Source organism: Kogia breviceps, chromosome X (genome assembly GCF_026419965.1).
Source record: "Kogia breviceps isolate mKogBre1 chromosome X, mKogBre1 haplotype 1, whole genome shotgun sequence".
Lineage (NCBI taxonomy): Eukaryota > Metazoa > Chordata > Mammalia > Artiodactyla > Physeteridae > Kogia > Kogia breviceps.
The window spans coordinates 37,584,484-37,598,888 of NC_081330.1; the positions used below are offsets into that span (position 1 = coordinate 37,584,484).

A 14,405-nucleotide genomic window follows, 5' to 3' on the forward strand; every position below is an offset into this window, starting at 1 on the left:
CCCTAAATTAACTGGGTCTTCATTTATTGTTTCCTCAGAGATTATATCACCAGGCCAGGAAAAAATCATTTAATTTTGGGAGTTGCTGAAACATCAAGGAACTCTGCCTGTGGCTATTGTCCACGATACTTACGCCAGATCCTTTAACTGACAGTCAGGCTGTTTTAATCCTTCACACAGCAATTTCAGTCCCAAATCTTCAATTTTGTTATTAATTAGAAGCAGCCTTGTCAGGCTCCGGGTAGAGCTCAGGACTTGGGCGAGGGACTCACAACAAGCTGCAGAGAGGGAACATTCGGAAAGCCTGGAGGGATGGGGACACCAAGGTGGCTGTTAACCATGGCAGCAGGGAGTCCCACTGAACCTCAAATGCCAGTGCCCACGAGAAGGACAAGGACAAGCAGACACTTACACAAGATTCTCGATTATACCATTTGCATGCCGCAGACCTTCACAGAGATGCTGTACTCCTGTGTCCCCCAGGGCATTGGCAAACACAAACAGCTCTTTTAAAGTCTGACTCACTTGCAAGAAAGAAGAGAGCTCCACACAGCTATCATCTGTTAGGTAACATGTGCTCAAGCTACCCAGAGACAAAGAAGAAAAATCAGCCACTGCTGTCAGTTAGCTTCCTGGGAATGTTCTCCCAGCCTCCCCATTTAGCTAAACGCTAGCCATCCTTCAAGTTCCAGCTCCTGGCCCACCACTTACCCAGAGCCTCCTCCTGAGGTCTCCAGCCCACAGTGACCTCCTCCCTTTCCCTGGGCTCATCTGGCATTTCTAAATGATTCTACAGTGTTAGGCACTTGATTACACGTTGAACTGTGTTGCTCTCTAACTGTTTCATATCTGTGTGTCCTTAAGGGCAGCCCTGTCACTTGTAGTCCTTCTGATAACTCCACATTCACATCTAGCCCAGTGTTGGGTACATAGTAGTACTCTGTACAGAGTTAACATTTAATTAGCATCACTCCTGTAAACACACAGGATGGCAGTATACTAGAAAGAGCACGGGGTATGGAGATAGATTTTGGAGTCACATCCTGACTATACCACTTTTTAATGGTGTGACCTTGGACAAGTCACTTTTCCCCCCAATCCTCAAAGTTTCCTCATCTGTACAATGGGGTAAGAAAACCCACCCTATATAGTTATTTCAAGGAGTGAATTACATGAAATAACTTCTGGCAAGCACCAAGCATAGATCCTGGCACACAGCAGGCATTTAATAAGTTCAATAGTTATAAGATGATGCCAGATAGTTCTAAAAAACTTACTCTAGTTTCTCTACTTTACAGTTGGAATGTCTGAGACCCTCACAAAGATACTTCACCCCTGTGTCCCCCAGGGGATTTTCACTCAGGTCCAGTTCAGTGAGGTTTGGATTGCAAATGAGAACAGAGGCAAGGTATCTGCAAATAGTCTCTGAGCTTCCAGGGAGAAAGCTAGCACACAACCTGGTGAGAAAGAAAGATGAGCAGACACAGAATTGGCCAGTTTATCATCCTACTCACTACCTGCAAAATATCATGAGCGAAGAAAATACAGGCTCACCCATACGAGACCCCCCCAACCCTAAATATGTCACAACCCCCTTTTACCCATGAGAGGGACTTGTACATTGCTCCCACAACACTGTGTCCCCCAATGAGAACTCAAAACATGTTGACTGCCCCCAGAAAGAAAAGAATTGGGAGGAAATATCAACATGACCTAATCTCATTTTAATTCCCTGCATGGATTTTAGCACTCTATCTCATATCTTCTTTCTTTTCCTTTTATTTTATCTGTAAGTTCATTACTAATTAATTTTCCATCCTTAGAGAGACCCAGCTATCACCATCATCCATATAACATTTCTTCTTTGGCACAAAGAGTGGTTTTTACTGACCTTCCCATCTTCTCAATCTTTGTTTCTCCATATTAGGTAGTCCAAGTCCTTGAACTATTTCCCATCAACTTTCTCTTCTATCACTTTCAAGAATTTCTATGATATACATTACAACCTCTGAGTCTTCAATTTTCTCTTGAGTTACCAGGCTCCAAACTCAGTCTTGAAGAGGGCTCATAAGGACATCACGTATCTATATTTCCCCAACTTGGAAATTTTAAATAGAGGTATTTTGCCCCAAAAATGAGTTTCAAAGTGGATTTAGAAAGCTTTAATGCTAAAGAGCTTTTACTTTAGAAAACCCCACATATATGTTGTGATTGTTAATTTTATGTGTCAAGTAGTTGGCTAGGTCATGGTACCAGATATTTGGTCAAACATTATTCTAGATGTTTCTGTGAAGGTACTTTTTAGATGAAATTAACACTTAAATCAGTACACTTTGAGTAAAGTAAACTACCCTCCATAATGTGGGTGAGCCTCATCCAATCAGTTGAAAGTTTAACAGAGAAAGACCGACCTCCCAGGAAGAAGATGGAATTCTGCCAGCGGACTGCCTTTTGACTTGAACTGCAACACTGGCTCTTCCCTGTGTCTCCAGTCTGCTGGCCTACCCTGCACATACTGAATTTGACAGCTACCATAATCCGCGTGAGCCAATTCCTTAAAATAAATCTCTCTCTATATTTTTGGTTCTGTTTCTCTGGAGAAACCTGACTAATACATATATGGTAAATTTTTTATTATGGTCACTACATGGACTTTGAAGTCAGACACATCTGGGTTTCTACTTGTGCCTCTGCCATGTTATTTAGCCTTTTGAACTTGGGTTTCTGTTTCCTCATCTGCTAAAACGGGGATAGTAATCTGAATCTCTCAGAGCTGCTGTGCACATTAAAGGAAACCACGTATACAAAGCACTCAGCAGAATGCTTAGCACAAAGTAATTGCTCAGTAAGTGTGGGTTTTCATTATTGTCATTAACGTTATTGCCACTTTTATTCTTCCTCTCCATGACTCCTTGAAATGTGTTTTGATCATACAACATCCATCTTGAGCTGCATATTTTAAAATTTTTTCTTGCGGTATGGAAACTAATAGTGACAACTTACTTGAGCTTCTGTACTTTGCAATTTGGATCTTTTAAGCCTTCACAGAGCAATTTCAAAGCTGAAGCTTCCAGTTTTGTTTCACTAAATTCCAGCTCAGTGAGCCACTGATTGGTGCTGAGAACAGCCGCTAGTGCACCACAAGAAGCAGGAGAGATAAGGCATCGGTACAACCTTCAGAGAACAGAAGAATGACCTCATTACCTTATTCATGCTCTCCCCCAAAACAAAAGAAATTGACAAAAAAACTACATGAACACAGACAACAAATTCTCCCACTCTCAGTTACCTCAATGTCTGTAAGATACAATTTGGCTGTTTTAATCCTTCACACAGAAGCTTCATTCCGGAATCTTCCAGGGTATTTTTCACAAATTCCAAATCTGTCAGATATTGGTTGGTTTCAAATACTAAGGCGAGGTCTCTGCCATAAGAAGCTGTGAGGTGGCAGAAAATCAGTCTGTGTGGAGAAAAAGGCATTTCAGAGAAGAAAATAGAACTCTCTTTAAAGGTACCCGTTTGTCCCTTACTGATGTAATGAATTTATTTAAATTCATTCAGTAATTAATTTATCAGATGCTTACCACTGTGCTAGATGCTGAAAACACAGAAATAATTAAGATCCAGACCCTGCCCTCAAGGGATGCCCAGTTAATGGGGAAAAAATAGAAAATCATGGATTATAATACAGTGTGAAAAGTAGTGCAAGTGGTGTGCACAAGGTAACATGGGGACACAGAAAGGTGGCGCAATTCAGCCTAGCTTGAGGTGGGGTTTGGAGGATCAAGAACCATTTGTAAGAAGAACCACTACTTGAGTGTTGTTCTGAAAGGGTAATAAAAATTGAACAGGACTTAGATGGATGAGGAGAATGGGAGTGGGGAGAGCAGGAGGTGCTGAGGGACAATCCACTCATGGAGCAGCCTGAGTGAAAGCCAGGAGGCAAGAGATGGGATGCTTCATTTGAGAAAGTGCCAATTATTTGCTATGGCCTACTTTAAAACACTGGAAGATATATATCAAACTGCTAACAATGGTTACCTTCCAGGTTGAAGGGAAGGATTGGATTACAGGGATACATTTACTTTCTAGATATTTAGAAATTGTTTACAGTGATCAGAAGTTATCAGGAAAAAAATCTTTAAAATCTGAAAAACATAATACATGTTTATTATAAATAATTTTTACAATCGAGAAAAATATAAAGAATAAAGTTTATTTGAGAAAGTTCTGTATTCCTACCACCCAAAGATAACCACTGTTAAAATTTTGGTATATAATTTTCCAGATTTTTAATGCATGCATACATCTAGCATTATATGTTCTCTGTAACAAATGAAATCACAGAAAGATTTATTTTAAAAGACGAAAACTTTTTCCCAACTTCCCCTCCAACTCCACCTCCCAGAGGCCCCAGCGTTGAGTCCGATTTGTATGCTCCCACTCCTTTCTCCAAGATCATAGAAACATATGCAAACACACACACAGGATTTGTACATTTTACAAAAATGGGACCATAGAAAACATTACTACTTTGCATGCTCTTTGTCATTCAGTCCTCATCTTAGGCCCAGAGGTAAAAACTGAAATTTAATTATAGCACAAGGTCATACAGTAAGTGGCAAAGTAGTACTCAACCTGAGGGCTGTCCTCTATGCCTGGAAAAACCATTAGAAGTTTAAAGAGACATGGTCAGAGCCCTCTGATGCCAGGGTAAGGCAGGAAACAAACCTGGAGTCAGAGGCCTGCAGTGGTCCAGGGAATAAATTGCCCAGGGGGAGGGGGGAAGGGCTGGAGGTAGAGAAATTCAAGACACGTTTTGGGGGGGGATATGGCCAGGATTTATTACCACATAGGGTGATGGGGATGAGGCTGTACTCTGGCTCCACCTTCTTCCTCCACAGGGTAGCGGAGGCCACTGAGGGACGGGGGGCTGTTTCCGGTTCTAGAATATTCCACCTCTAGGAAGGGCAGGCCCACCGAGTGGGACAAACCATTATGGTGGTGGGGGGTGTTTGAGACTTTTTGTACTTGATTACAAGCGCTTCACTTTCTTGGTTCTGAATCTTTTCTGACCACTCCTGTTTCTTCCCGCCTACAAAGACTTTCAACAGCAAAGGGGGTTCCCTTATGTAGGGGGTGGGGGGCGGGAATCGTCCTCACACACCCCACCCACCCCCGCTGTTTCTGGAAGTTGGAACAGTCCCAACGGAAAAGCGTCAAGCGGTAACGGGGAGGCTTTCTTTCATCAGAGACCTCGGGGAGAAAGAGAGAGCAGTACCGTCTCTTTAAGCGTGGTAGGCCCGTGTGTTCGGCTTGCACTCGCACTGCCCAGGAGGTGAGACTTGGCAGGAGGTGTCCTGGGGCAGGGCAAGCCAGTCGGTGGGGGGGGGGAACTCTTTACGAGGGGAGGGGAGGGGGGAAGCAAGCGGAGATGAGGAGACTAAGGGAGAGGGAAGGGGACAACCGGTTGATTCATCCCCACAGGGCCAGCCAAGACCCAAAGGCCCTCAGCCTGATATCATGGCCTTGAAACTCGAGGACCCCAGTAATGGGTTCCATCATGGCAGAGTGGTGGCCTTCATCAACGAGAGGATGGCCAGGCACGAGAAAGGCTCTGCGTTCTGTCTCGAGAATATATACTTGTCCTGGGCGGAGGTGGAGGACAAGCTCCGGGCCAATGCTGGAGGATTGTCAGGTGCCCAGCGAGGCCAAAGAGGCCTGTGTCTGGGGAAACCTGGCCCTGGGCGTGCGCTTCACCCACAGGCAGACCCAGTTACACAAGCATAGGGTGCAGTGGCTGCACGACTTCGCCAAACTGCACAAGTCGGCCGTGCAGGCCTCGGTCTCAGACCTGAAGTTGCTCCAGGCACAGCAGGAGCTGGAGCGCAAGGAGGCGGCCTTCCTGCTGCAGCTAGCCCATGCCAGTCTGGCGGAGGTGCAGGAAGAGCGGGACCTCCTGAGGCGGAAGCTGTTGCAGGAAGTAAGATTACTCTGACTTGGTCCCTGGCCCGTCCTGAGACCCGCCCCAGTCCCGTTCGCCGCCCCCAGAACAGGACTCAGATCTGCTCACTTCTCTCCAGGAGCCACGTGCAAAGGGACCAGGCCTGGCCGCTGCCAGCGGGACCGGGACAGAAGGAGCAGGTGAGGAGGAAGAGGAGGCAGGGGCCACTGCTCCTCCTGCAGCCGCTTCTGGAGCCACAGAAGGAGGAGGAAGACAGAAGGATGTGGAAGGGCCAGAAGCTGCCGAAGGAGAAGAGGAGCTGTGTGGAGACCTTATGCAGCTTCTCGGAATTGGGAACGAGAAAAATTACCCCTCTGGTGGGCACAGGGAGGGCGGTCTCAGGTCCTGTGGCACACCCACCTTGCGTTACTTATCTGGGATAGCAAAGCCCAGGTCCACAGCCTCACGGGAACCCCGTCCTGTCCAGCTCACTGCCTCATTCCCATCCGCACACTCTCTCCCCTTATTCCTCTTCCCAGATGTACCCATGTCCTCCCCACCAGCAGCGCCGTTTACAGAAGGAGCTCCATCTAGGACGTCTCCCGGCTGGGGGCCCTCTGATTCTAGCTTGAGGTCTAATGTGGGGAGGGGCTCAGGGAATGGGCCCTCAAGAACCACAAAGAGATGGGAGGGACCCTGGTCCCCACCAGCAGAGGAGACCTCCAGTACTTCGAAGGCCAGGGGATTGGGGCTGCCCTTGGAGTAAAGTGAAGTTTTCAAGGCAGAAAATTGGCTTCCTCTGTGGGAGGGGAATCTGGCTATAAAACCCTTGAATTCAGAAATGTGAAACAATAGAAACATACCCTGATGGGAAATCAATTTTCAGAGGGAGGGGTAGGGGTAGGGGAGGGCTTGGGAAGAGTGGAAGGAAAGGGCGGGTGGGTGGCTGAATGGGGCAAGGGAGCTGTGAGAGAGGAGGGGAAATGGGGTGGAAGGTAGGGTGTGGGGTGGTGGCTGGGGAAGTGGTAGATTGGGGGCTTAGGGGGAGAGAGACCTAGAGAGACAGACGTGTTCTGATGACCCTCTTTGTGTTCCAGAACACTAGTACTTGACACCCCAGAACTACTGCCGCTTCTGTGTGTGTCTTTCCCCAACTCTAGCATCTGGTGGACCTGGGCAGACAGTATATAACACCCTCATCTCTGCTTCCCCCCACACCCCTGAAACTATACTGTACATGACTGGAGCAGGAGTGGACATTTGACCCATCCTGAGCCAAACAGATCCTCACACTAGAGAATCTGAACAGAGAGGCAGATTTAATAGCCAGGATGGTGTCAGGCAATGAAGCAGTGGGTCACAGAGTCGGGGGCAAGGTCAGAGTCATGGACACCGAGGCCACAGCTGAGGCCTAGCCTTGGCTGTGGGGGAACAGAACCACGTGCTTTACAAAGGCCCAGTGCCCTTCAGAGAATCACAGTCTGAGGCCCCAGGGAACAGACAGAGAAGCAGAGAGGAGTTGATCCCGTGACCCCAGACGTGCAGAGTGGCATCCTGACCACTTTTCACTTCCTGCAGTTGTGCTGAGTGAAAATCCACTTTACACAGGTCCTTTTTTGTTTAAGCTAACTCCACAGGGTTCTTGGTCTGGGCAACCAGATTACTGCCAAGCCAGACATTTACACCAGAAGAGCAGTTGCAAACCACAAACCATCAAAGAAAATGTCGGAACTGGCAGGGGAGGTGCATCAGGGAGTGATGGGTAGTGGGGATTCCTGCATCCCAAGTCTCCAGGAATGAACTGGACAGGAAGCTCATTCATGTTCCGGGAGAGTTATATCATAAGAAACAATCAAAACAGGCCTGGGGTTGACCCCGGGCTTACAACAGGGCCACCACTAAAGGAATCCTTCAGGGCTGCATACAGAGGACACCAGCACCAGCTGCAGACGAGGACTACTATCATCATTCAGCCCCATGACAGGAGAAGCCTCCCCAGTGGGGAAGCAGGAGTGGGGGTATGCAGTGGGGAGGGGTACAGGGTAGTGGGATGGAGGGCTTTTATGTATTAATGTACTTTGTTGTTGTGTGAAGTAAAATAAATGCTCACAAAAGTACAAAAAAATAAAAGTAAGTGAATTTACTGGCTCGAGTGAGTTTGGATAGGCTACCTCTTCCTCTGGGGCAGAAGGGAAGGAAGGCAGACATTGATCTGTGTGGCGAGGAGGTGGGAAACCAAGCAGGCTCCTGTCTGTGTGTGTATGATGTGGATAGACAAGGCACCTGAGAGCGCGGACATAATGTCCAGGTGGGGGGTGGGGGCTTCAGAGCAGTGGCACTTGGGGAAATAATTGTGGAGGAGGATGGGGGTGGGGAACGGAGGGAGAGAAAAGGAAACCAAGGGGAAAGACAATGGGAGTCTGGAAGGAAAAGGCAGGGGAGTGGGGTAGGTCCAGGAAAGGCATCAGACACAAACTCTTGGGTTTTACAGCCTGACACCCACTTGCTACAGCAAAAACAGGACATACAAAAGGAGAAGAGGCAGGAGGGGTTGTCAGGGATCGCTGCCTGACTCCCCACCCCTTCTAGGCTTATATCATATCTTTTCATCAGCTGGGAGTGTAATTTCTAGTAACCCAGTCTTTACCTGCAAATACCTAAGAGTTTAAAGCAAAGTTCAACTTACTTCAGGTCTTTGACTTTACAGTATGGGTTACGCAGTGCTTGGCAGAGCAAGTGGAGTGGAGAGACTGGCAAATTACGCAGCTGGAAGGGCCTAAAAGAGATGAGAAAGCAAAAATAAAATGATTAAAAACAAAAAAATTAAAAAATTTTAAGTAAAAGGCTTATTTTGGCTTCTGCTGCCATCTTAGTACTAATTTACAAAAACCTTAGGAGGTATTACCCCATTTTTCAGATAAGGAAATTAAGGCACAAAAAGGTAATTTGCCCAAGGTCACATAGGAACAGAATGAAGGTCAGTACTCAGGTCTGTCTGACACTAAAGCCAAAGCCATGGTACTGTATGCCAGGCACCGAGGTAAACACTTTAGGCACAGAATTTATCTTATCTGGTCCTTAATCCAATGACAGGTATTGTAATCACCATTTTGCAGATGCTCAGGTCAAGTGACTTGCCCAAGCTGTCCGTCCACTGTAACTGATTCTTGGTTGTCAGTACTAATAGAAGAATTAACGACAATAATTGAGAACTAGGAAAGTTCAATACGGTTGACCTTTGAACAATATGGAGGTTAGGGGTACCAACACCCCCACAGTTGAAAATCCACATAAAAGTTCACAGTGAGCCCTCCCTATCCCTCCATATCAGAGGTTCTGCATCCGAGGATTCAACCAACCTCAATCCTATAGTACTGTAGTACACATTTATTGAAAAAAATCCCTATGCAAGTGGACCTGCACAGTTCAAATCTTTGTTGTTCAAAGATCAACTGCAGTAAACTCTCAGTCAACACGCTTGGGGAAAGTGGGTGTTTTTTTTGGGGGGGGGTAAACTTTGAAAAGAATTTAAGCTTTCTGATGAAAGCAATGGGGTTGAAGGATGGGGACTCCATCTAAGGCTGATTTTCTGGGAACCCAAAATGAGCTAGAAGCCCCTTTGTGTTTCCATCAGTGCTTAAAATCTCTCAATGTATATTGTCCATTATTTTACTTTATAATATACAGTTGGATTGAAGCTGTCATGAATTCATGAAGACACTGTAGCCAAAGTGCTTCATAATTCCAAGTCCATGTAACTTCTCATACCCCTTCCCCTCTGGTCCCAAAGTCTTGCTGCACCTCCCTTCCCCTCCTCACTTTCCACAAACACACCTATGCCATGCTCAATTCCACCTCTATGCTACTGCCCACTGAGGAACTAACAATTACCAGAGGAAAGACTCGGGTTAACTCACTTCCCAAACTGAGTCTTCTGCCCCCTCCTGTCTACTTCTCAAGGTCTCCTACCCCTCACCTGGACCCACAACTAAATGAGAGGCACTGTCCATATTAATCTGAGTACTGAGAACAGACTTATGACCAGTGGCATTTTCCAGACAATGCAGGTATAAGTCTTCTTGGCTGCTTTAGTAAGTCAGTAGAGCTGTATTTTGTAGTATACAGAGTACATACTGTGTAAGTGGTCTACCTAAGCCTCTGAACTCCAGCTCTCAACTCTCCATGTAGGTGTGAGTCTAGCAGAAAGAACCCAGGCTTTATAGCAATATACACAGAAGTGCAGCTCTGTCCCTTACCAACCTGGAGCTCTTTGAGGCCTCAGTGATGAAGTATATGTAGAGTGAGGACAAATTGAACATTAAGTTTACAACTTTTTCCAGAATAGTCATCAACATCAAAATAGCAGAGTCTTCAATGATGATGTTAATGATTTATATGCTCAAAACTTTTTATAATTATAAAGCACCTTCACAGAGAGACAGTGAAGACTAATGGACACACACACTCACATACACACACAGTGGCTAGCACAGTGCCTGGCACATAGTTAAGTTCTCACAAATGTTAGCTTTCCCTCAGTGTCTACCTTGGCCAGTGTTCAATATATGATAGATACTCAATAAATCCTTATTGTGTTGATTGACATACAATATGGAAAGCAGAAATAATTCAATTTATTTATTGACAATGCTAGAAGTGATTATGTGCCTGAATACTTGAAATAAACAAGAAGGCCTATAATTTCTGTAGGCCAAAACACTGGTGTAAAGACATTAGTATACTCACTGATTAAGTGTCAAGGTTGGTGGCATGAATGCTGAAGCTCGATCTTCCTCCTCAAATCCAAGTAGATGCTGACACTTCAGAGACACTGACAGGTGACTATGACTGCTTTTAACACAGAACGACATAGCCAGAATGTCCATTTTTGTATAGGTAGGTTGAAGCAGTATAATTGACCCTAAATCATCAATTATCCTTTTTGCGTATTCTTCTTCCTGAATCTCATACAAACAGTGAAACAAGTCCATTGGCTCAATCTGTAACCTAGAAGATTTATCATTTATTTCTTTCTCAGTCCACTTCAATAACTCCTCTCGAAGTCCTGGAGAGACTTTTCTCCCAAAAGTAGTTTCCACAGACTTTCCCTTTCCTTTATGTAAGAGGCCAAATAAGAACTGTATTGTTAATGATGAAAACCCTTTTCCATATTGTTGGAATATTTCTTGCCACGTTTTCCCCACTTGATCAAAAAACATCCAGCTGCTGTCATTCTTCAGGGCATAGAACACAGCAGTCAGGAACTCTTGAAAACTGAAGTGAAGGAAAGTATAGACACTGACACCTCCTTCAACTTTTTTCAAAAAGTGGTTGAGAAAAGTGCAGTTGGTATCATACACTCCTATCCCATGTCTCCTGAGGTCACTGATTTCAAACAGGACCTGCTGATTCTGCAGTCCCTCTGCAGCCAAAGAGCAAAGGCCCCACAGGCAACTCTGTCCCTTCCACACCGAGATGCCTGTAAGGGTTTTGAGGCACTTGGAAAAGTAGAACAGATACACATCAGTCATGGTTTGAAGTGATCTCATAAGAGTCCTGTCACCATCTCCCTGTGACTGCAGGACACTGCAGATCATCCAGGAGATGATGGGAAGAGAAGACATAATGTCAAGGCCTTCATTTTCTCGCAGACCATAAAAAACTCTCATTGCAGCATTAGCACCTGAAAACTGACTCAAGAAATATGCTCTCTTTTCAGCATCTGTAAACCACAGGATCTCTGCCTGGGTAGCTTGTTTTAACAGAGAGTGAAGCTTCTTCATGGTTGTAGGCCGGGCAGTTATCAGGAGGGAGGATTCAGGAAACAGTTTTTTCCTCACGAAACTACATAAGAGGGTCTCTACTGGCTTCCTCTCCAGGGGATTGGCACTAAGATCCTCTTCCTGGTCACCTACAGGGTACTGAAGCTCAGGAAATCCATCAAGAATGAACAGAAGCTTCTCTGGATATACAAGAATAACATCCAGGATTGGTCCGTCTATATCTTGAAAGGTGTTAGTGATCAGGTCAGCAGCACTAAGGTTAGCAAAACGGCTTATTTCTCTGCAGTTTACATAGATGAGATAGTCAAATCTGCCTGGAGTAACCATTCCTGCTGCCCAGTCAAACATGAACTTATGCACCACAGCTGTCTTCCCAATCCCAGCACATCCCTGAAGCACCACAGTTTGGGATAAGCTGGAGCCCTCTTCATCAGGATCAAATATATGTTCCATCTCAATAAAATTATTTTGTTGAGGAATTCCGCATGGTGGCTTTTCTGATATACAGTGTTCTTTTACAACAAGCAGTCGTGACTCTATATGCTTGCCATGGTGATAACATTTGTCAACTCCTTTTTTTAGGTATTTTTCTTTTAGATGTTTTCTAAATACTTTCCTGTAATCTAATGGGGTGACACCAAGAGTCAGTAATCACAGAATCCTAGACAACAATACAAACAACAACTATAATAACAAATACTACCATCACCACCATCTCTACTCAGATGTTTCAAAGGCTCCTCAAACGTCATGCATCTGAGCTCTTGATTTCTATTCCACTGCCCGCCTCCCCCAAAAAACCCTCCTCAGGACTCAGAAAAATGATAGGATTCATTATTTCTTTTTTTTCCCCTTGAATCCTCCACATCCATTTAGCAAGGCCTATCATTTATATCTCCAAAATAAGCCTCCAATCCATTTATTTGCCACTACAACCTCAAATACCACCCAAGTACAAGGCACTATCAACTCTTTCCTGGACTGCTGAAACAGCCTCCTACTCATCTATACTCTTGCCATCTATGGCTCCTCTCCACACAAGCAGCCAACGTGATCTTCTAAAAATATCAATTACATCACGTCACTGCCATGGCCCAAAACTTTTCAAGAGCTTTTCATTGCACTTGATATAAAATCCAAAATCCTTACCTCATCCTACAAGGTCTGCTACGATCTGGGCCCTATCTACCTTCACTCCCCAGCCTTTTATATCACTCTCCTTCTCAGTCCCTATACTAAAGCCACACTGGCTTACTTTTAGTTCCTCACAAATGCCATGTTCTTTCCCACTTCCAGGCCTTTCCACCAGCTATTCTCTCTGCCTGGAACACACTTCTTCCTGCTCTTCCCATGGAGATCCACTTCTCATCCTTCAGACCTTAAACATTACTTCCTAGAAGAAGACTTCCCTGACCACCCAGTTTAAAGCAGATCCTCTCTATTATACCCTCTCCCAGGACCCTGTTTTCCCTTTATAGCACTTAGCACAATTTATAATTGTCTTGTTTATTTTTTTTCCATTATCTGTCTTTCCCACTAATCTACATGAAAACAGACACCTTGTCTGTCTTTTTCATCATAGTACCCTAAGTACCTAGCTGGTGCCTGGAACATGGTAGACACTCAATATTTATTGAAAATGGCTATAAATGCTTGCTTTTGAATTAAAAACAAGCCATTTATTATGCCTATTCTGTGTCAGATACTGTACTAGGCCCTTTACATGCATTTTAAAAAATTTAATCATCATAATAATCCCATGAAGTAGGTATTATCCAGATTTTATAGTTGAGGAAACTGAAAACTTATAACCAGGGTTATACGTTCATGGGTATGCAATCTGTGCTTAGGCCTCGTGCTCAGAGGATCCATACTTGGTGTAATGCTCTGCCGTTCCTATCTTGAAATTCTTAATAATGTTTGAACAAGGAATCCTGTCTTTTCATTTTGCACCATACCCCATAAATATGTAGCCAGTCCTGCTTATAGCATTGGGTAACTTGTCCAAGCTTTGACAGCTAGTAAATGGCAGAGACTTCAATTAAGACTCATGTTTGTCTGAAGCCATGGCCTTTATGCTTAAATACGATATTACATAGTTTTTCACTTTCTGCAACTAGAAAAAATAATCCAAGGAGTCAGTTATCAAGTTCAAACTTCTGTTAAGTGAATATCTAAGCTAGTATTTTCCAAATAAGTTTCTTGTGTAACATTTTTGCAAGATATTAATAGGAGAGCTGTGAAAAAGGTGTCCAGTGGTCAAATAAGGTAAGGGGAATGCACCTTCTATCTCATTTTAGAGTTTCTCAATACATACTAGCATATGAAAGGCTCTGAGCGAATCAACGGTTAAAAAAAAGGACTTTAATTTTGTTTAATCCAGTATTTTCTGGACTTAAATTACTACAGAACCTTCTTTAAAAGCAAAATTATTAACTCCTGGAGAACAGTACTCTGTAAAATTCAGGTTGGGGAATGCTGATCTAGATAAGTGTTTGCAAACTTTTTCTGTAAAGTTCCATAAATAAATTAGGCTTTTAGGTCTCTGCTGCAATTACAGGAATACCTTGGAGATATTGTGGGTTTAGTTCCAGACCACTGCAATAAAGCGAATATTGCAATAAAGCAAGTCACTCAAACTTTTTGGTTTCCTAGTGCATATAAAGGTTACACTTACA

The 14,405-nt window shown here is 44.3% G+C and overlaps 2 protein-coding genes across 7 annotated transcripts in view; one reads left to right on the forward strand and one right to left on the reverse strand.

Moving 5' to 3' along the window:
- Positions 1-14,405, reverse strand: part of LOC131748946 (NACHT, LRR and PYD domains-containing protein 12-like) — a 41,930-nt gene that overhangs the window by 7,219 nt on the left and 20,306 nt on the right. For all 6 annotated transcript variants that reach the window (XM_059051334.2, XM_059051331.2, XM_067023249.1 and 3 more), the window contains 7 exons: positions 10,691-12,350; positions 8,631-8,720; positions 3,290-3,460; positions 3,004-3,174; positions 1,278-1,457; positions 413-583; positions 134-304 (listed from right to left, as the gene is read on the reverse strand). In XM_059051334.2, the coding sequence (XP_058907317.1) occupies positions 134-304; positions 413-583; positions 1,278-1,457; positions 3,004-3,174; positions 3,290-3,460; positions 8,631-8,720; positions 10,691-12,350 (2,614 nt within the window). The remainder of the gene's footprint in view (positions 1-133; positions 305-412; positions 584-1,277; positions 1,458-3,003; positions 3,175-3,289; positions 3,461-8,630; positions 8,721-10,690; positions 12,351-14,405) is intronic.
- On the forward strand, positions 5,524-6,710 carry TEX13B (testis expressed 13B). The gene is given in 3 exon segments (XM_067023882.1): positions 5,524-5,679; positions 5,681-5,983; positions 6,084-6,710. Coding segments are annotated over 3 exon segments (1,086 nt in total).